At 33.2% G+C, this 23,955-nt stretch overlaps 1 protein-coding gene across 1 annotated transcript in view; it reads left to right on the top strand.

The window, feature by feature from the left end:
- The window catches only part of LOC149540445 (rRNA-processing protein), a 65,063-nt gene extending 56,050 nt beyond the window's left edge, over nt 1-9,013 (top strand). Inside the window, exon 3 of the mRNA XM_089801549.1 lies at nt 8,296-9,013. Coding sequence (XP_089657675.1) covers nt 8,296-8,733 — 438 coding nt within the window. The 3' untranslated portion in view covers nt 8,734-9,013. The remainder of the gene's footprint in view (nt 1-8,295) is intronic.
- Nucleotides 9,014-23,955: the final 14,942 nt, after the last annotated feature.

The following is a 23,955-nucleotide window of genomic DNA, read 5'->3' as shown; positions in this document are numbered from 1 at the left end:
AAAAGATCTATTCATGCAGAATATGTTTGCTAGAGAAGCACTACTATCAGTCATTCTTGAAGCAAAATATGGAGAAGTAAAATCTTTAAGACTTGTGCATGAAAATTGGATTGCTTTAATATCAAATATTTGAAGGTGATGAACATGCTAAGAAGGCTAGATTGCAAAGTTGGATATGTATGTTTCAAGATGCTAAAATGTAGGAAGATGAAACTATAAGAGATTGTTTTGGTAGAATATTAGAGATTGTTGTGGGAATCAGAAGTTGTGGTGGATCTAACACAGAAGATGAGATTGTGTGAAAAGTTTTGAAGACTTTGACACCTTATCATCAAAGGGCACAAATGATTGAACAAGTTATTCCCTGTACACCGAACTTTACAAAAGAAACTCTTCTTGCAAGATTGTAGTCATCTGATTTATGGATGAAACAGAATGAAAAATTGCCTAGAGTGGAAATTGCTTTCAGCGTACAGAAGGACAAACCTATTTTCACAAGAAGTGCTAGTACAAGTGGAGATTATGCCAGTAGCAGCCAAGCAAGGGAAGTTGAAGATAAAAAGATTGAAGGACTTGCCCTACTTATGAAGAGAGAACCTAAAGATAACAAAATTCTTGTTTGTTGGACATGTAAATAACTTGTAATATTGCTATTGGGATTTAACTGTGTGATTGAGTCAAACTCATTGACCCATGTTTCATGAGTAGTGATTCAACATGAATTCATCTCTCATGAGAATAAATGGAACACTTAGCACTCATTGGATCTAGGTGATGCTCACAGGGGTGAAGCACTGGGACTTCCCAGGAGGTCACCCATCCCAGTACTACTTCGGCCTAAGCGCGCTTAACTACGGAGTTTCCTCCATGGTTAAACCCAAAGCTTGTAAGACATTTACTACTTACGCTAAACGAAGCTCCCATTTACCCATCCCAGTACAAGACATTTGCAAGGAGCTCTTGTTTAAGACATTTACTACTTAAGCTAAGTTGTGCATATAGATCTGAGTGGTCCTACAAGAACAATAGTTTTTAATGGTGAAAGGTATTGTATGCTTCTTATTGATGTTTCCACTAGAATGATTAGGGTTGCATTTCTTAGAGATAAATTTGAAGCTTTTGAGAAATTCAAAATATTTAAGAATAGAGTTGAGAATGAATCTGGTTTGAAGATTAAATGTTTGAGATCAGATAGAGGTGGAGAATTTATTCCAAATGAATTTAACAACTTTTGGGAGGATAATAGTATTTAAATACAACTTTAAGCTCCTAAGACTCTGGAGCAAAATGAGATGGTAGAAAGAAGGAACATACTAGTAACAGAAGCAGCTAGAGCAATGATGTTTGAGAACATAATTTCACATATATTTTGGAGAGAAGCACTAAATACAATAGTGTATACTATGAATAGAGTGCAGATTAGACAAAGCACATGTAAGACACCTTATGAACTTGGTTTGGACATGCACCTACTGTGAAATACTTTAGAATCTTTGGAAGTAAATGCTACATTAAGAGAGATGATGATATTGGAAAGTTTGATTCTAGAAGTGATGAAGGAATGTTTCTTGGATATTCATTAAAGAACAAAGCATATAGATGTTTTAATCAAAGATTAAAGACTATTGTTGAAAGTGCTAATGTGAAAGTTGATGAAAAGTTCAAAATACAAGAAAGGATACTTGATTATGATTCTGGTGGGGACACTAATCAAAGGACTAACAATAAGAATGTTGAGCAGGAATTGATTTATGAAATTGACGCTCATTTTTAGACTGAACTACAAATAGATGAACAAGAACCAAGATCTGAACCTAAAACAAAAATCAGAATTGAGCTAGTGACACCTAACAAAAATGTGGCAAAAAATGACCTTGCTAAGCAAATCATTGGAAGTATGAACAAAGGATTTATGACAAGGAACAAGGTTAGTGAAGAATTGTGTTTAATATCTCAAGTTGAACCTAAGAATGCTGATGAGGCTAGCAAAGATGATTATTGGATTAAAACTATGAAAGAAGAATTAGAGCAGATTGAAAAGAACAAGACTTGGGAACTGGTTCCTAGATCTAAAGATAATATTATTATTGGAACTAAATGGGTATTTAGAAACAAGATGAATGAACAAGGTGAAGTTGTGAGAATCAAAGAAAGACTAGTTTGTAAAGGACATTTACAACAAGAAGGAATTGATTTTGAAGAAACCTTTGTAGACTTGTGCTAGATTAGAGGTAGTAGGAATGCTTTTGGCATATGAAACTAACAAGAACTTTAAAGTTTATCAAATGGATGTTAGATCAACTTTTCTGAAGGAGAACTTGAAGAGGAGGTATACATTGAACAACCTGATGGCTTTCCTTTAACAAATAAAAAGGATATGGTTTGCAAATTGAAGAAGGCATTATGTGGATTGAAACAAGCACCTAGAGCTTAGTATGCAAGATTGGATAAACACTTGACAAATTTGGGGTTTATTAAAGTTAATACTGATGGTAATTTGTACCTGAGAAAGAATGAAGATAACACCTACCGTAACTGGTTGTAAGTTAGCTAGCAAAGATGAATCCCCTAGTACAGAGAAAACAGAGTACAGATTTATAATTGGTGGATTGTAGTACTTGACACATACTAGACGTGATATAGCTAATGCAGTTGGAATTGTAGCAAGATTTCAAGCAAATCCTAAAGAAACACACCTTGTAGCAGTGAAAAGAATTTTTCAGATATTTTAAAGGAACGCCTGATTGTGGTTTATGGTATGATAGATCATAGGATTTCACATTGTGTGTGTACACTGATGATGATTGGGCAAGAAGTGTAGATGACAGAAAGAGCACCATTTGTAGAGCATTATTCTTGGGAGGAAGATTGGTTTCTTGGCTAAGCAAGAAATATCACTGCATTTCGCAAATTGCAACAGAAGCAGAATATGTAGCAACAACAAATAATTGTAATTAGATTTTTTGGATGAAGCAAATGTTGAAAGATACTGGAATAGAGTTTACTGAGCCTGTTATCTTACACTATGATAGATAATTACAGTGTTGGAGAATCTAGTTTTACATTCAAAGACAAAGCATATATCAATTAAGTATCACATTTTGAGAGAAGGTAACAAAAAAAGAGATCAGATTGGAATATATCAGCATAAAGGAGCAGATAGTAGATATATTCACAAAACCTTTATGCTTAGGGTTATACCCCAACCTACTTCAGGGTAATTGATGTAGAGAGTGCATCAGTCCAACGTAGTTAGAACATTATTCTTTTATCTGGACTGAATGCTTATGCTTCACTTATGGGGGAGTATTTGTGTTTGAGCTGAGTCAATAAGGACTCTTCGTACTAGTATTTAACAGTATCTATGGACTCTTGCGCTTGAACAAATTGGTTTGGAAATGATCGAACTAAGAGAATTGACATAATGATACCTTTGTCAGTGATGTCAATTAGGGAGTGAGTAACACATGAAAGACATCAAGAGATGAGAGAGAGAGAGAGAGAGAGAGAGAGAGAGAGAGAGAGAGAGAGAGAGATAATTCTGATGGGGGAGAGTGATACATGCAAAAATATTGATTGATGTCAATGGGGAGAGAATATTATGTATTGGAGAGATTAACAACTTCCTTGTGCATATTGGTTATTGTATGGTTGTGATTTTAACATGAAAAATTCTTAACAACTTGTCTAATGCTGAGATGTATTATTACATTCATGGCAGCATGAATGATGGAGTAAAGGTAGATGAGTAAGAATTATATTTGGTATAGATGCTACCTAGATATTTTTCATCTATGTTGCCATCAATGCTAAAGGGGGAGATTGTTAGCATGAATACTGATGGTATTCCTGTGGGGGAGTATGATAGCATTGCTAGAGACATGATTCATAGCTTATGTTGTGCATTTATGACATTGTTTGTTATTGATGTCAACATATACCTTATTCTGTGAAGGTAGAGTTATAGAGGAAGAAGTGTTTAGCACGGTCAACGGTCAATGCATTGGGTTATGTGCGATTGGGAGAACATTCAGTGTTGAGCATAGATGCTACAGTTAAGTGTGCATAAAGTAATCCAAAGACATGACAATATTATGCAATGTTTTCTGAAGGTAGATTTTAGAGAGTTTTTGGAAAGTAGTTACTTGTAAATTGATTATATCTTTTAATAGAGATGTAATCTGGTTAAGCAGGCTTAAAGGGAGGTCAGAGACATGTTGAAGATGCTATGTTTTAGATGGCAAAATTAGATATGCAGTTTGAGCTGACTTATGAAGTTTGTTCAATTTATGTTTCCTAGGAGACCTACTTGGAACAAAATCTTTATAGGAAGTATTAAATTGTAATGTAACGTGTAATTGTATATCTTATTGATGTCCTATATTATTCATTGTAAATTGAGAAAGTCTCAAGGCCAACTCAATCACTTATTAGGACTTGGTATAAATGACAGGTAATTTCCTTGTGGTAAAGTGTGGTATTGATCAGTGAGATTGTTGTGCAAACGAATGCGAACTTGGCTAATGTAAGAGCCGAGATTGATGTTGAAGATGTACCGTGAGCTTCAAAGGAACTGTATTGGCAAAGGAGTTGTTGTTCAATCAGTTCAAGATCATGGATATGCTTATCTAGAAGATTGTCTAGTGAAGAATGTTTTTGAGGCTATTTGGACAGCGAGTTCAGTTGTTTTCCATTCAACTCCTAACAGGGTTGGAATTAACAAGGATTCAAAGTCACCTAATAGGGACTCACATGTGTTGATTGTATTTTGTTGGCTCTTAATAGAGTCCATCCTTTCACAAGGAACTTCTATATTAGCACATCATCTTGTGGGCATCATTCCCACCAGGGTTTTCCCTCTGATCAAGGCTTTCCCTAGTTAACATATCTAGTGTTATTTTTGCATGGTTATCTTTCTATGGTTGTTGCATTTACTGTTTACATGTTTCAGAATTAATAAAGATATTGAGAGTTGTTTTAAATGCATAATTGATTCCCCCTCCCTCTCAATTAACTTGGTGGACTTTACTTTCTAACACTTATTTGGGTACTACTTTACTCAAAATCAAATGGTCTCTTTATAAAAATGTTTCCCCAAACACCCTGGAATGAATTCAGATAAGGATTAATTGCTTGAGAAATCTCTAATTTTTTTCCATAAAGAATTGCATCCTTAGGGGAGTTTTCAGACTCAAATCTGCTCCTCACCGTGTTTCCAGCTTTTTGACCTCTTGGATTTTGCCTTAGAGTTGACTCTGATTCCAGTTTTGCTCCTAGGACAGTCTTGTTAATGGTATGTTGGAACTTCTCACTTTCCTTGAAAATCACGGCCTACTATAACTTTTCAGTCCCAAGGTCTGCAGACTTCCTACTTCAACATGGCCCATGTCGTGATGGATATTTGGCCAGCCTTGAGCTCTTTTCTTGCAGCAATTTTACTATGGCATCATTGAATTCAGACTATCACCTCCAATGATGGCTGCTTTTATATTGACTGTAGACACACTTATATCAGACTTGTATAAATCTGATCTCGTCTTTGCTATTTCTTCTTTCACTTCCTTCCACCACTTTCTGAAATTGCCTAGCTTTCCTTGTCTATTCCTTCATATTATATTTTATTCTTGCTGTTGAAAGGCTTTTTAAAGGATTTTTCACTTTGGATTGTACCCACGTAGCCAATGTGGGGGTAAATGTGTTTGCATTTCAAAGTCTTGAACTTTGTGTAAGGTGGATTTCTCTTCATTTCTCTTGAATTTCAGTAAGTTCCATTTCATTTCCTCAATCTTCATAATATCCATTGTCAGCACAAGCCCAGCTTGGTGGAAATCCAAGCTATGCATGGTCAAATTCAAGCCAATTTATCTCCAGCTTGGTGGAAATTTGAACTTTCCAAGCCAAACTTTCATTGTATTTTGATCTTGCACTTATTGTTTCTTTTAAGTCTTTTGGATGCCTTCCAAGGGAAATTCAATCAGCTCAAGAACATAAGAGTTCCCCCTCAAAGATTCGATTTAGTTGTTCTCCTTATCACACCAAGGGGAGATTCAACTCATGCAAGGATGATCAGATCCTTTGAATTCGTTTTATCTTTCACACTTCTCCCACAAAAGGTAGATTCGATGCTATTAGGGACAACTTCAGTTCTTGTCAATTCATTTGATTCATTCCCTTTGATCCTAAATAGGGTAAACCAACCTACAAGGGGCTAGTCCTCAATTGCCTCCAGCCAGAGTCCAAGGGGAATATTGATGTGTACAAGGACTAATCAAATCCGCATAAATTATTTTCTCATCGATTCTCATTAATCTCATTAATCTCCAAGGGGAAAAATGGCGACCTCAGGGACAAGGGGAAATCCTATGGGTACAAGGACAACTGGGGTTCCCTATTCTTCAAGTGGGGAGTTAAGCTCTACAGGGACAGAACTTCAGACTTTTTATCAAAATCCATTGATGTTTGAGGAAACCCAGGTGTTTCTCTATTACCTTGCTGTCCACATTAGTAATATCGTTTTCAGAGCCAAGTTGTTTTGGATTGGGTTCCATTACACCCTTGCATACAATCATGTAGATAGCATGGTGATGTTAGCAGCAAAATACTTGGTTGTGGTTCTGCTGATCTATAGAGAATTGTCCAGGAAAGATTCTCATTCATTCACTCCATCTGCTTCATTTTCTTCTTGAGGTCTGTGATGTCAGCAAGTGTCAGGTTAAATTTTTTTTAACGTTTTCCCATTCTCTCCCCAGAAATTTGATGTGTCTATCTTATATTCCTCTCCTTTGATCTGTTTGTGAAGGGTGGAGATTCTTTCTTGCAGTCTTTCATTTCATTTTTGATGAATCTCAGGATGCTGTGGTGCAATTCAAAATTGGCCTCCAGGTTTCTTATTTTACTCTCCCAAGTCTTCACATGCACTACAGGTATCTTATTCTATATATTTTGGATGATGCCTTGTTCAGAGTCCTCCAAAGTAGCATTATCTGGTTCACTTTCAGGAGAAGCGACCCTAGCACGCACATCATCCACCAGGAGCTCACCTTTGAACTTTGTAACGTCGACACTTTGGGTGGGGAGGTCCAGAGGAGTAGGGCAAGAGGGTTCAGTGTAGGAAGCAGAGGGGCCACCTGAAGTGGTGGTTTCTGAAGTTGTAGTGATTTTCTTCCCATCTTGCCAAATACTTTATTGATTCATAGCTTGCCAGTGAGAATGATTTAATACCTAAAGGCTGTGCTTGTATATGATCTAACATTCATATCTGCTGTTACAGGATCCAAAAGAGAATGTGCTATAAATCATATGCGATACACTTCCTGTAACTTCTGCTCAATATCTCACAGAATATTTTTTGCTTTAAATAAGAAGTGATCTTTTATAATGCAAGATGCCCAAGGTTACACGTGACTCGGAACAAAGATTGGCTGAGATGGCAACTCTTGGTGTGTCAACTGGGAAGAGACATTCTGAAGTAGCCAGGATTGTGTTAAACATATGAAATTCTGAAATAGCAGTGGTTGTCTTGCCGTTCTTGCCAAAAACTTCATTGATTCATAGGTTACCAGTGACAGCTGAATGATGCCTAGATGCTGTGCTTGTATTTGATCCACTGTCCATATCTCCTGTTACAATCTCTTAAAAAACCTGTGCTGTAATTTGCATATGATAGTTTGTCTGTAACTCCTACAATATCTCCAAGAATACAGTGTTCAAAATAATTAATTATCTTTTTTTAGCTCAAGGTACCTAGGGCTGCATTTGACCTAAAAAAAGCTGGCTGAGATGTCTTCTCCCAGTTGTTGGTGTCTTAGCTAGAAAGCTGGGAAAGGAAAAATATGACATGGATCCCAAAAACAAATTAAAGCACTGCTTTTCTGCCTGACTGGAAATCTCTAGTCTCCAGCTACATTAGCATTATAATTGCGAAATAAAGCTAAATCTTGTAAAGATGAACATGTTTATCTGTATCCAGAATCCATGATTTGCTATGTAGTATGATAGGATGAAAATTCCGTGTTTTGCTATAAGTTAAAATGGTCTATCCAATTATTTAACATTTCTTGATGCATTATGCTGTACCACGAATAGCCTCATTTGTAACCAGGCAAGCCAATTTGCTTAATCAATTTTTATAAAGCTATACTTAATGCTTAATCATTTTTTATAAAGCTATACTTATACATTGGAGAGATGGCTTCACAAGAGTCTGTGTAGTTCATTCATAATGCTTAATTAATTTTTATAAAGCTATACTTAATTGTGCTTGGAAGCCTTACATTTTGTTGATTGCTATTGCAGTTGAATCAAGAAACTGAATCAGAGCAAAAACAGAAAAGCGTTGAACAGCATTCTGTCCTGGACAATGTGAACAATAATCGACAAGCTCTTTCAAGTGTCAATAAAAAAGGTGAGAAGTTCAAGAATGACTATTATCAGAAGAATAAGGGCAACAAATGTTATGATCACAAAGCGAAGGGTAAAAAGTATTATTCCGACAAGAGCAAGAACACGCTTCAGAAATTAAGGGAAGACTATGAGAAGCATAAACAAGAGGAAGAAGTGTTGAGAAAGGAAAGAGAAGCTGCTATTGCTCAAAAACGTGAAGCTCAAGAAAAAGCTGAGTGCAAACGAAGAGACTTGAAAATGAAAATGTGCAAAAAGACAAGGTCTGGTCAACCTATTATGAAATTCAGAATGGATCATCTCTTGGATAGAATTCAAAATTCTAACTCATAGATTGACATTGTTCCAAATCTTTTCTGGAGAGACATAGGAACACTACTGGGGTGGCTTTCTTTGTTTGGTGGTCAGGGTGTTTGAAGGCAATTGTTTACGACTCTCTCCATTCCAATGGGGGCTTTTTTTTTATCATTGATATCAGGTGGACAATTTTTTACATACATGACATTACACCCGACTTGTCAAAACAGAGAGGTTCTATGTAAAGTACAAAGTATTGTGATTTAGCTACTTGATAAGAATTATAATTAAGCAAACTGTCTTTCATTGATAAGAATGATGAGAATCTAACAAGTAGTATTGTAATATTTTAATTTCAAAATAACAAGCCCTGATCAATCTGAGTGACAGCTACAACTAGAACAGTAAAGATAAAAGAATTGATGACTGGGAATGCTATACTCAAATTGAATAAGTAATGATAATACGAAATTTCCTGGCTGGACTAAAGATTCGCCTGCTATATCAAATGCTATCAAGGGTGAATACAGCCTAGACTAAATATTCCCATTTGACATCAATGCTATCAATTGGCTTAGCAAAGCCGGCCTTGTTAAGCTTCCTATCAAAACAATCAATGAATGCTTCCATTCCATTCGCATATAAACAAACAGTTTATTCGGGAAGGTTGTTTCTTATTTTATTTTATTTATCTGCCGAGACAGTATAGTAATTCAAAATTCAAAATCAATTTTAGTATAAATTCTGTTTGAGAGGGCTATGTTGGAGTGAACACACAGCAAGCGTCCATCAATTATTTTTGATATTCATTTATTCCAAATGCATCTTGCAAATGTTAAATAAATTAAAAGTTGTAAGATGTTTTGGCCTCACATATTAATCAAAGGTCATTATCTAAGCCTTATTTTTAGATATTAGTCTAAAGGGTGGAAATGCAATTTTAAGGTGAAGTCTTTGCAATTTAATGATAAGTAGAAGATGGAATGAGCACAAAAAGATTGAGGTAGGCCTTATAAATTAAGTCTCGGCTAAGGAATTTCTCTATCACAAGAAGATTTAGATGACAGATTCATTCTATTGGATGCATTTTTTTCTTATTCTCTTCTAGTAGGTACTATTGTACTCTTATTGTGTTCAAGTATTAACTGAATGCTAGTTGCCAAATGAGTATATTTCACCGAAACATCATATTGCAAATAGCTTTCAACGGATAAATTCCTTGTAATTATTGTTCAGAAGATTAGCTTCATGGAAATTGAAGCAAATTATGTATATGTGTTGTTTTATATCTAACCAGAATATATATATACAGCAGGTTCAATATACTGATTAGATATATAACAACACACACCTTCCTTAATTCTTTGAATACCGATCAAATACATTACCTTAAGTATGCGTATCAAATACATTCATTCTATATGCCGATCATGTTCTGTATGACAGTCATATAATAACGAGTGTTATGTGCTCGTTACTTGTCATTAATAATGTAACGATTTGCATCTGTTCAGTATTAGTAAGGAAGTTTTATTATTTCTATTACGTATTGAGGTATGGTTAACGTAAACATATCTCAATGCATATGCATTTGTGAATACTAAAATATATCAATAACAAAGGCAATACATTCTCAGGCATATTCAGATCTGCACAGGGACACACACTCACGCATACACGTGTGCGTGTGCACACGCACATGCATACATACACACACAGAACAGAAGTAAATCAGAACATAATCATTAAAGAACAACTGAAACATTCACATAAGATTTAATATTTCAGTTCAAGTCTCCACCGATAAACAATCATAAAATTTTACATTGTATCAGAGCCAAATTGGTAGACTTTTTCAAATTCAAAATCTCCAAACATGAGCAACAATATGTCAAACAATGTGAGAGTAGAGGGAGGACATGCTTGAAGGAGCAGCAAATTTCTTCTCATGGAAAATATGAATTATTACAATTCTCGAAGAATTAGAACTAGAATCCTTCATTGAATCAGAGATATCAATGTCTGAAGATGAGGCAAAAAAAGCCACCTAGAAAAGATGAAATAACAAAGCGAGGAAAATAATTGTTGATTCAGTAAAATATCATATTCTTCCATCTATTTCAAATCTCAAAAAGGCATTTGAAGTATTCAAAACAATTAAGGATACATTTGAAATCAACAATTCGAGTAGATCAATTACATTAAAAAATTTAATTGAGGAATACAAAAACAAATAAATGAAAATCAATCTCATTCTACTTTGGAAAAATTTTCGAAATAAAAAATCATATATCTTCTTTTGGAAGCAAAGTAGAAGATCAAGAACTATCCATAATAGCACTTAGATGATTACCTATAATATTGGGAAACATTCATCCAAGTTGTAAGCAAACCCTCTATAACAACTTTTGACCAATTAAAAAATGATTCCACCTCAGAGGAATCAAGACTAATTTCTAGAGGGACCATTTCAAATCAAGTGGGAGAAAATCAAAGTCTTTTTTCAGTCTCTAACAATAGTTGGAAAAAGAGGAACTTCAAAGGAAAGAAATATGACAAAAGAAAAGGGAATAATAATTTCAAAAGAAATGATTTCTCCAAAGTTCAATGTTATAAGTGTGAGAAATTTGGACATACTTTCAAAAGTTATCCGGAAAGAAAAAAATCCTAGCTTCCTTAGCTGAAGCGAAAAACGATGAAAACTTGTTATATTATTCTGCTCTATCAACGAAGATGAAATCCAACACAAATGTATGGATAATAGATAGCGGTGCTTCTCAACACATAACATGATTCAAAGATAAATTTGAAACTTTTGGAAATTATATCACTGAAGGATTCACGATTGGAGACAATTCCTCATACCCAGTAAAAGGTATTGGGACTTATTCTATACAACTAAGAACTGGGGTTACACCAAAATTGAATAATGTTCTTTTTGTACCAAGCATAAAAAAAATCTAGTATCGATCTCTAGACTTGCCGATGAAGGTTTCCAAGTCATCTTCAGAAGACAAAGTATTGTAATGAGCTAAAAACAATAATCTCAAAAATGCTATCACCATAGGGACTAGAGATATAACTCTATATAAACTATGCAACATTAAAAAACAAGCCCTAAGTCATGAAGTGACAAATTCTAATGAAGTATGGTATAGAAGACTCACACATATTGGATTCAGTTCTCCTCCAAATATAGAAAAAATCACAACTGGAACTCCTAGCTTAAATTCAAACCATATAGGCATGTGTAAAGAATGTGCCCTAGGAAAGAATATAAAAAAAGCCTTTTCCTCCTAGTGAAACATAAGTCTAAATCAGTTCTACAACTAGTTCACTTTGATTTGTGGACCCATGCCAACTCTTTCTCTAGGAGGATTATCTTATTACATAATATTCATTGATGACTTCTCCAGGAAAACCTAGATCTATTACTTAAAAGTCAAAGAATCAAATGAAGTCCTATCAAAATTTAAAGAGTTCAAAGAAATAGTGGAAAACCAAACATAAAAAAGAATTAAAACGTTAAAGATTAGATAATGGAGGAGAATATACCTCTAAAAATTTCAATTTTTTTTCGTATCTTTGTTGGGATTAAAAGGGAGTATACAGTACCTTATAATCCTCAACAAAATTGTGTAGCATAGAGAAAAAATAGAACCATTGTTGAAGCAGCAAAAGCTATGCTTAATGATCAAAATTTACATTTCTCATGTTGGGCAGAGGCCACCAATACAATTGTATACATTCAAAACAGATGTTCACACTCTATACTAGAAAACATAACTCCTAAAGAAGTTTTTTCAAGATCTAAACTTAAGTCATCTTAGAATATTTGGTTGTCATGTTTACATACACATACCTAAAGAAAGAAGAACCAAATTAGAACCATCTGGGAAGAAAGGAATATTTTTTGGGTACAGTGAGAACTCCAAAGGATATAGAGTATATGTACCTCGACAAAGATCGGTTAAAGTAAACAGAGAAGTCATATTTGAAGAAAACATTGCTTTAAAACTATCTACAAGTATAGAAGATGTAATAATCCTTCTTAAATTGGGTCAGAAAGTAGTATTGTTGATTGTATTTTTGTCAAACAATTGGTGAACGGTTTTCTGTATAAACTAGGAAACCATTTGAATGTACTACTTCTCATACATGCATGCCAAGATGTACCACTTCTCATACATGCATGCCAAGGTTGAAGACAGTTGAATGAGATGGAACTCAAATACAAATCAAAATTTAGAACAATAATATTATATAGGCATTTTGTTCACAAATCTATTTGAGAGTATGACAGAGATAGTAAACTCGTTTCAATCTCCATGTTTGAAAAGGTGAATACAGTCTCACTAATACAAAATGAGAAAATGAAGAACCTGGAGTTAGTCACTAGCACTAATCTGCCTTTGTGATTTGATGCGGGGGAGCTACTGCGACCTATATTCACAATGTTTAAATGATAATCTGCAACCACCTTCCCTTGACGTTGAACAATAGATAGTGCTACTTCCAACCACCCGGATTTGTATCCTCTTGTTGCTAATGATGGATTCCTCGTGCTCAACAAATCTTCAATTGTAGACCTGATAACACTAGTTCTGAGAGTTCCATCTGTTTTAGTTGATCTTACAGAAGTTCAAGACTTGTCTGTGCTATATTCTTTGAAGTCTCAGGCGACTTAGCAACCAACACTGCTACCCAAATACTGTTCCAAAAAAACACTTGCATACCTGTCAGCATTGGAGATGTTCATTCACGTATATTCCTGTGGGGTGATTCTTGAATACTGTTCATTCATTCCCTTATACACGGGTTCAACTATTACAGAAGTGATATTGGGAGGGGTGCTGAAAGATTTAGCAGTTCTAACCCACGTAATGTACTAACATTGAGGCAACTTTCTACTGTAAGGAAAACGTTTAGCTATTCTACTTCCGTCCAAGGAATAAACAAATCAATGACATTTATTGCTTGCAATTCTCAAATACTGACTTGTGTGTCCCTTGCCATCTAGAGAACTCCACTTATTGCCAACTTCCAAGATATTCAATTGAACTCCAATACTGATATAAAATTGTGAGTGCCAGGTTTGTGTCCAACATCATTGTTTTTATTTTTTCCTCAAGGGTTTTCATCCTTAGGAAATATCTAGTCACATCCAAGCAACCTTTTTGGATTTTGTGTTTTATAACATATATTCGTTGTGTCTTTCCCAAGATTGAGCCTCTTATTTATAACCTCGAAGTGAGGAAAGAGTGTTGGAATAAGAGATGTGGGATAAAACACCAATTTCGTCTTATAGTCACCTATGTCACTTTATAAAGTTAATGTCTTAATAAAACATAAAGTAACTTTATTAAAGTACTTTAAGACATTAAATGACAAACTTAAGTTGAATCTTCCCTTGTGACTGGCAGGCATCCTTACTAGTAATGTCATTACTCTATCCGGATGTGGGGATAGATTAACCAAGCGCCAAAAGAATTTGCACGAATGAGGGGAAATGACAGAAGATGAGCCCATCACAGACTTAGATGAAAATCTACAAACTAAAATTCAGAGGGAGAACATATTAGAAGAAATGAATCATTACTAGATACAAAGAATAGAGACACCACTAATATCAAGAAAAGACCATTATGGGAAAGGAAAATGATTGAATAAAATAACATTGAGCTAGATGAAATTCCTAGGGAAAGCAAGAAAACCATAAACAATTCTTGTTACATTGCATTGGTAACTAACCTTACTAAGTCTGAACTATCAACTAACTTGTCAAGCTTGGAAAGATACTATGGTTGAGGAGTATCAATCCATATTACAAAATGATGGTTGGGATATTGTACCTAGACCAAAAGACAAATCAATTGTTTCATCAAAATGGTTATACAAAATCAAACATGCTTCTGACAATAGCATTGAAAAGCATAAAGCATGGTTTGTTGCTCAAAGTTTTTCTTAGAAGGCAGGTATTGACTATGAGGAAACTTTTGCTCCAGTTGCTCGCTACACTTCCGTAAGGACAATTATTGCAATTGCAGTATCTAAAGGATGGAAGATACATCAAATGGATGTCAAGACCACATTCTTGAATGGTGTCATAAATGAAGAAGTATATATTGAATAACTTGAAGGTTTTGCTATAAAAGATAAGGATAAATATGTATGTAAACTCAAGAAAACTCTCTATGGCCTCAAACAAGCACCCTGAGCTTGGTATGAAAGGATAACTATCTCATCAAACTAGGATACTCAAAAAATGAAGTCGATTCAAGCATATACTTCAACATTTCTAATGATGACATATTAATATTTGTTTTCTATGTTGATGATCTATTGATAATAGGTAATGATCACTTGATTAGAAGATGCAAAACTTTTAGTTGAATTTGAAATAAAGGATCTAGTCCTTCTACACTATCTCTTGGGTCTAGAAGTCTGTCAAAAGAAAGATCATATTTTTCTAAATCAAGGGAAGTACACTTAGGACATCTTGACTAGATTTGGAATGATGGACAACAGACCTCTAAGAACTCTGATAGAAACCAATCTACACAAACTAAAAGAAGCTGTGAATTTAGAATCTATTGATCCCACTTTTTACAGATAGATTATTGGATCTCTTATGTATCTTATAAATCCTAGGCCTGATATATGCTATGCCACAAATGTTTTAAGTCATTTTATCTGTGAACCAAAGAATATTCATTTGATGGTTGCTAAACATACCTCGAGATATCTACGTGGCACTATTGGTCTTGGTTTGAAGTACAAAAATGTAGAGATCAAACTTGAAGGATATAATGATTTTGATTGGGTTGGTTGTTCCATAAACCACAAAAGTACCACAAGGTGTTGTTTCAGTCTTAGATCAACAATGATATCCTGGTTCAGTAGAAAACAACCTACAGTTGCATTGAGTTCCACTAATGTTGAGTACATGGCAGCCTCCATGGGAGCACACAAAGCTGTATGGCTAAGGAAGCTATTATTTGGCCTCTTTGGAAAACAACTAAGTCATACAATGATTCATTGTGATAACCAGAGCTGCATCAAAATTTATGCAAAGCCTCCACAATTGATCGAAGCACATCGAGACTCCTTATCATTATATCAGAGACATAGTTGATAGAAATGTTATCAAGCTGATTTATATCAGCACAAATGAGCACAATGCTGATATTTTCACCAAGCCTCTTGCAAGTTGAAAATAGTGTACTTCAGAGGTAAACTTGGTATGAAAAATTTGTAAATGCAATTGTAAATTATTATTATATTCATGAATAAAATTAGATGTTTGCAAACTTGTGTTATGAAAGGTGGCGACCTTTCCTATGTGTAAGATCACTATTGTAAGGTGACAACCTTATTTATAGTTGATCTATCTTCTAACACCAAAAGTGTTGAAGTATGTGTTATCATTGTTCTTCAGGCCATTTTTTTTGGACACTATAATAAACATCATGGTTCTTCAGGTTGAATTTCACCAGACACCATGAAAATTTATTGTTATGGTTCTTCAAGCCGGATTTTGCCAGACACCATACATTTTGGTTAAAACATTTTTTCTAAATGGTGCATAACCTTGTATTATATTTTCTTCAATTGCCTCATTGCTAAAGAGGGAGTGTTAAGAAGATTAGCTTTATGGATATGTATATTAGTGAATATACATAGGGACTCATTCCTTCTTAAACTCATTTATGTATATCTACACACACACACACACACACACACACACATCTATGTGTGTGTGTGTATAAATATACACACCTTCCTTATTCTTTGAATACTGATCAAATACATTACCTTTAGTATGCAATCAAATACATTCATTCTATATGTCAATCATGTTTTGTATGACAGTTATATAATAACAAGTGTTATGTGCTCATTACTTGTCATTAATATGTATCGATACATTATCAGGTACAAGTCTTAATTAAGACATGCATTTGTTATGTAACGATTTGCATATATTTAGTATTAGTAAGGAAGTTATATTATATATATATATATATATATATATATATATATATATATATATAGTGTGCATTTGTGAATACTAAAATATATCAATAAAAAAGGCAATACATTCTCAAGCATATTCAGATCTACGCACATATATATCTACATAAATAAATTAGAACATAATCATTAAAGAATAACTAAAACATTCACATAAGATTCATTATTTTAGTTCAAGTCTCCACCAATAAACAATCATAAAACTGTACAATTATAATTGGCAATTTAGTTATAATTTCTTTATTGCTTTAGATAGAAACATTAGCTCCGAATAACAATAATTTCAAGTCATTATTTTCTGTACCCCTCAACCGGCCAAATATTATTTAATAAATTGGAAAGCCCCCTTTTTATGGTTTATGAAGCAACTAATTAGGAATTGTCAATTGTAGTCAATGGAAACTAATTAGGAATTGTCAATTGTAGTCAATGGAAGTGACAATTTTCTATGATTTAGAAAGCACATTTAGTTCAAGTCAAATTAAGATTCAACCCTTTATTAATTATGGGGTTAAGGTAAGTTTGGCTTGCAAGTTGTTTTTGATACATAACGAAAAACAACTTCTTTAAGAGGAGTTTGAATTCTGTGTGGAATATTAAAAGGAAAACATGTGTATTACTTGAGTCAATAGGCTTTATGTGGGAGCTTTGCCCCCTATAATTACTCTCCTTCCAAAAAAATGTTAGATCTCTTGTTGGTGTAAATGATAATAAAACTTATGACCAGACTGCTATATTTATGGCTTGATTGCAGATTTGATTGATATTAATCTATATACTTTTCTTGCAGGTGCTAAGCAATATAGAATGGATGTGAATCAATTCAATTATGAATACTAAAAGCAAAGTTTGAATGTGGTTTCATCGTGATTTCACCACTGTACTGCAGTCCCAATCTAAAGAGATATAATCATTTGTTGATTTTGATAATTTATCTCTTGGCTTTGGTCCCTATGTATATTCACTTCAAGAGACATGAGTCAGATGGACATGTCTATTCATTACATGTCTCTATGACGAGACACAAACATATATTAAAACTTCCTTAAAAGTCTTGATCCTAATTAGACAAGTTTAGCTATTAAACAAATCATTAATATATCCTTCTATGTATCTTGAGTGGGGGAACATTTTCTTGATCCATTCTGAAGAGTATATGATTGATATTTGATCAAGGATTTATTGCCCGATGCAAGAGATAGATAGATCTGATCACTCAGATTTTCACACTCATGGATAACATCAATTTAATGCAAGAATGATCTCACAAAAATTTATGGAAAGTTAATTTTAATGTCTACGCATATGTGTGTGTATGCACATATATCAGATACATACATGCACACACATGTGCATAAAATTGCCAGTGTTGGTATATCCTTGGATTTTGACCAATGCTATCATATCTTAACATCCCTCTTAGCTAGGGAAGATAACTAAGTATGAACCAATTTAGATATCACCTAACAAGTGATATTAAGGAGTATATAGATCATCAAGTCACGTGACATTTGTATATCCTAGTTATGGTATGTGCACTGACATCACGTCCCATGATGTCTATGATAACATATCATCGCATGTCTATGGATATTACCTCAGATAATATCCACCATGATCATCTCATTAAGGAAATATTGATATAGAACTAATATCAAGTCAACATGATATCTATCAATAAGTCCAAGAGATTTAACTATCAAGACATTTCCATGAATATCAAGTCAAGATGATATTTGTCATGATAATGAACATTGTAAAGTAGTCACCTTACGATGTTGAATACACATGTATATTATCATAAAGATCGTCATCTTTTAGCATTGTACACAAGGGACAATAAATTCATAGAGTCACCCATATGACAATAAAATATTTTACAAAGACACACCACATATTATCTCATGTGGTGTTGTCATGGCATCACACCCATGACATCCAACATGAAACATATCAAAGGGTGGATCCACTATGGCTCAATTTATAGGGTGAAAACAATCACTTTTTCACCTCAAACTTCTCTCTCAAAGGTAAGTAATATGCAAGGATAAAAATAATATTTCACTGATGTTGAAGTTCCCTTTCAACTAAGACTTTATTCTCCAATGTATCAAGCTTGTCCTAGAAGTACACAAAACTGTTCTCTAGCATGAGGCTTGGCAAGAATGTCGATCATTTGGTCTTTAGTGATAATGTACATCATCTAAAAGTTAGAGGAACCATCTTGACTCAACCCACTCCTTCTGAACGAATATCATTGGATATCAACAAATGTAGATCCTTAAGCTACTCCCTTTATCATGGAGGCATGTCATGTTCATATATTCCAATTATGAATATCTCGTTTCAAGCACTAGTACAAAAACAATAATATATCACTAAATAAACTACTAAAAATTGTAAATATATGACCAATTTTGATCACATGATCATTGGTAGTTTATTTTTGGTCATTGATATGACAATCAAATTCATGACTAAACTATTTTAATCATTAATTTGGTTGTTGATTGTTATTAAATGGTAGTTTATTTGGTGGTTTAATTGGTAGTCCATTTGGTAATTTATTTGGTAGTTGATTGTTATTAAATAGTAGTTTATTTGGTATTATATGGTAGTTTATTTGGTAGTATATTGGGTAGTGAATTAGAAAATATATTGGGTAGTATATTGGGTAGTTGATTTGGTAGCATATGTGGTAGTTGATTTGGTAGCACATTTGGTAGTCGATTTGGTATTTAGTTTGGTAGTCAAATTGGTAGTATATTTAGTGATTGATTTGATAGTTGATTTAGTAGTTGACTAATCATTTATTGGATAGCTAATTTGTTGGTTTATATGTTTATTTCCATTAATTAGTACTAAATATAGTGTCAAAATGACTAGTTTATTGAATACCATAAATTTTAAAATACAAAAAAAAAAATGATATTAGAGTTGACTAAAACATTAAAGAAAATAAAAATATTACACATGAACAACACAAATTAAAAGATTAATTCAATATTCGAAAATACTACACATGAACAATACTAAAATTAAAAGAATGATTAAATATCATGATTAAAAAAAAAGATAACATGGAATTAAAAGTTTAATGAACACACACACACACACACACACACACACACACACACAAAAGTAATAAAATGTCAAAATTGTCTAAAGAGTATACAAGTAAATATGATAAACAGTGTCAAAGTTGTCTAAGAGTTTCCAACTCTTTCAAATACACATTGATAATTATAATATATTTAAACAACACTATCAAAATACTGCAATATAAAGTAGTAAACTAAATTTTCTAACAAATAACACATTAATAAACTATTTCATTTTCTCTAAATACTTTAGTGGCCATTGTGTGAAAGTTCCCTCTTTCTCTTTGAGACGAACAACTCCATCTATTTTATCTTCATAAGCAAGCAGTACATTACTTGTGACTGTTATAATGTTTACATTAGTCTTTCCAGTTCCATTCAAATTTTCTCCATGTAAAATAGACAAGGAGTGAATAATCCCAATACCAGAAACACAACCATCATATGGATCCAAAACAAAAATAGTGTCAAAAATTTCAAAGGAGTGAATAATCCCAATACCAATAATCCCAATAACAGTTTCAAAGGAGTGAATAATCTCAATACCAGAAACACGACCATCATTTGGATCATATAGATCCAAAACAGTGTCAAAGTTGTCTAAGAGTTTCCAACTCTTTCAAATACACCTTGATAATTAGAATATATTTAAACAACATTTTCAAAATACTGTAATATAAAGTAGTGAACTAAATTTTCTAACAAATAACACATTGATCAACTATTTCATTTTCTCCAAATACTTTAGTGGTCACTGTGTGAAAGTTCCCTCTTTCCCTTTGAGATGAATAGCTCCATCTATTTTATCTTCATAAGCAAGTGGCACATTACTTGTGACTGCTATAATGTTTACATTGGTGTCTCCAGATCCATTCAATTTTTCTCTATGTAAAATAGACAAGGAATGAATAATCCCAATACCAGAAACACAACCATCATATGGATCCAAAACTTTAACTTAATCACCTTCTTTGAGTTTATCAAAATATTTTTGTAAAAAGAAAACAAAATAACATATTAGATTACATAGGTAATGAAAGGCCAAAAATATAAAATGCGATATAAATATAGTGCTTTTGATTAGATTCATTTTTTATTGCTAAAGGTAACATATTCTTGTAAAAATTAAGGACACTCATATAATGTTCAATAAATTGATAATATTAAATAAATTAATAATATTGGATTTTAATGATGAGATTCAAGAAAATGAATTATGAAAAACTATGAATATGAATGTATTATGGTAAGTAGTTAAGGTTCCTAAATTATGAGGCAACAATAACCATTAAAATTGACTATGAATATACATTCATGTACATACAGTTAAAGCTTTATGCAATTTCATGTCTATTTCTAGTTATGAAACAACTAAAAATCATATCCAAATGAAGGAAATGTAAAGTTTTATAGCACTCACCTCCAGTTTAGCACTACTAGTACTATAAATATCACATGCATTCTCTTTGAAATTAGCATAATCACTATCAACATTGCCCTTTCCTTTTTTATTTGTTTTCATATGATTGCTCTGCATGTGAATGTTTAATCATCATGCAAAGTTAATATAGTTCAAGTAAATAATACAAAAGCTTAAATATTTTTGCACAACAACCATTATATTACCTTAACTTCAACATAACTATAATTGGGCTGCAAATTATTATCCACAAGTTCATCATCATTGTTGTCAATATTGGTAGCTCCATTTCCATCAGGGTAGTTTTGTTTTTGCATTTCTTTGGTAAAATTGTTTTGCATGTAGTTAAAATTGGTAAAATCTTGGTAGAGAGGAAATACCATAAAAGAATGGTGTGAAAGTGAAATATCAACAATGCCATGTATGAGAATCAATGCTTAAGGATAATAGTGTTATATATAGAGAAATTTGAAAAAAAAATGATCAAAATGATGCCTTCAACAATGTAAAGATACATTAGTATGAAATAGACTTAACTCATTGATAGAGTCTCTTACCTGATATGAATTCATAGAATTATGGTTATTCCATACAAAAACTATATGTTGAACTAAGGAAGCCAACTGAGAAACTCTCTCATTTAGATGAGAAATTATCCCATTAAGACTATGTAAATAACTCATCATATGTTGGTACCCTACATTTGAGTTAGCAGGATTTGGTGAGGTTCTCGCTAGGTGTTCCACATATGGTTGTGAAATCTTTGTTGACGAACCAGATTTCCACTTCACACTACTCTTAGATTTAGTAGGATCTAATGTTTCCATATAATTGATAATATCATCTGTGCATGTTTCTCTACTATTATTTTCCACCTAAAATATAATGTTAATTTTAATACATAGTTAGTTTAGTAAAAAATTAAAATAAATAACACAATGTAAAATGAAATCAAAAGCCATACACTTACTCCAAATTTGTTTATTTTGGCCTACAACCCACCTCAGCCAAATGCATATTCAACCCTCACGTTATCTCTTGCTCTCTTTTCTTTGTTACTCTTTGTCAAATATTCTTCAGAATGCATACTTTGTTTCAATGTCTCCCACTATTTGGAAGTTAAAGTGGAGTTTGAAATCTCTTTTCCCTCATTGATTAATTTTATGCAATTGTATCTAAAATTGTTCATTAGAAGTCTCATCCTACTCTTGTAATACTTTCTAGAGATTTGTCCACCAATAGTGTCAAAGGTATTTTCCATTTTTTGTATAACACATCCCACACATTGTGGATCTCACTCTGCAAAATTTGATTTGCAAATATCCAAATGGGATCGACATCTTATGCCCAACTCGGTGGCCCACCTTGCAACATTTTTCCCAATAGGTTCACCATCTCTTACCTCAACTAAAAATGGTTTCTTTCCTTCTAATTTCCTTTCTTTTGCATGGCTCTCTATAGATCTATATAAATGTTGACTCAATTTCTTTCTTTCAACAAAATTGAGCACATCTTCTGTTGAATCACTACCAATAGGTGCACTTTGAGGTACACTAGATGCAAGTGGACCCTCTTCATGACTTTCTTTAGGACGTACATCACTGTGTGCTATATCAGGTTGTACATCATCACAACTACCTTTTTCACCAACTACATTTGTTGGATCACAAAGGTGTTGACATTTGTGAATTGGCAGCATTGAAACTTTATTTGCTACTTTTTTTTTTCTCTTCATGTTCTCTACACTCTTTTTCTTGCCTGCAACACCAAAATAATAATAATATCAAGTATTGTATACATAAATATATTCCTTAAAAAAGTTATTATATAGTATTAAATAAATAATATACTATGTTAATTCACAACTTGCATGTTTGCCAAACCAAGACACAATAAACATTCATTATTCTTGACCACATGTTCTTCATGAAAGCACTCATTATCTGTTACTGAAATTTCAACATTTTGATCACTATCGTCTAATTTGTGCCTTATATTCTTTGTCTTCATTTTCTAATGTCCAAAAAAACAATAATGTCTAAATTGGTAACTTTATATAGCCTTTATTAACCATACCAAAAATTGCATAAATACAACTTTAGTAAAATCCTCATGTCAATTTCAATGACTTGTGCAATAAAGAGAGAAAGAATATGCCCAAACACAAAATAGAAGGACATTGTTCAGTCATAAAAGTGTAAAACAAGAATTTCTGATGATTTGGTACTACTTATACCCAATAAATGCAGCTAATGAACCCAAAATAACAAAGTAGCTAATGAACCCAATTTACTATAGAAGCATAAATATCTAATCAAACTCAAATGAAATCTTTTCCATAACCAATGACTTCCATACAAAACAACCACCAAAAGATGAGAGTCTAGTAGTAGGGATATGTAATGTTTGTTTGGATGCCATATTAGAATTAAATCATGAACCATAAAAAGGAATATGCACAAATAGAGTGAATAGTCACAGGATATAATAAAAAACTCTCAACGACACACATGAAAACTCTCAAAGCATCTTAACATAAAAAAACTCTTCTGTATTGACAGCTAGATAATATTAGAAACAAACCATGCCACATAAGGAAGATTGTAGAATTTCCAAAAAAGATGAGATGGACCACATAATTACCTACTTGAAAATAAGACAACATAAGTTCTTCACCTATAACTGGCCAAATAAAAGAACTTG

The sequence above is a fragment of the Cupressus sempervirens genome, chromosome 9 (assembly GCF_028749045.1).
Source record: "Cupressus sempervirens isolate cs-2001-9-10 chromosome 9, ASM2874904v1, whole genome shotgun sequence".
Taxonomy (NCBI): Eukaryota; Viridiplantae; Streptophyta; class Pinopsida; order Cupressales; family Cupressaceae; genus Cupressus; species Cupressus sempervirens.
This window is presented reverse-complemented; position numbering and strand designations above follow the sequence as displayed.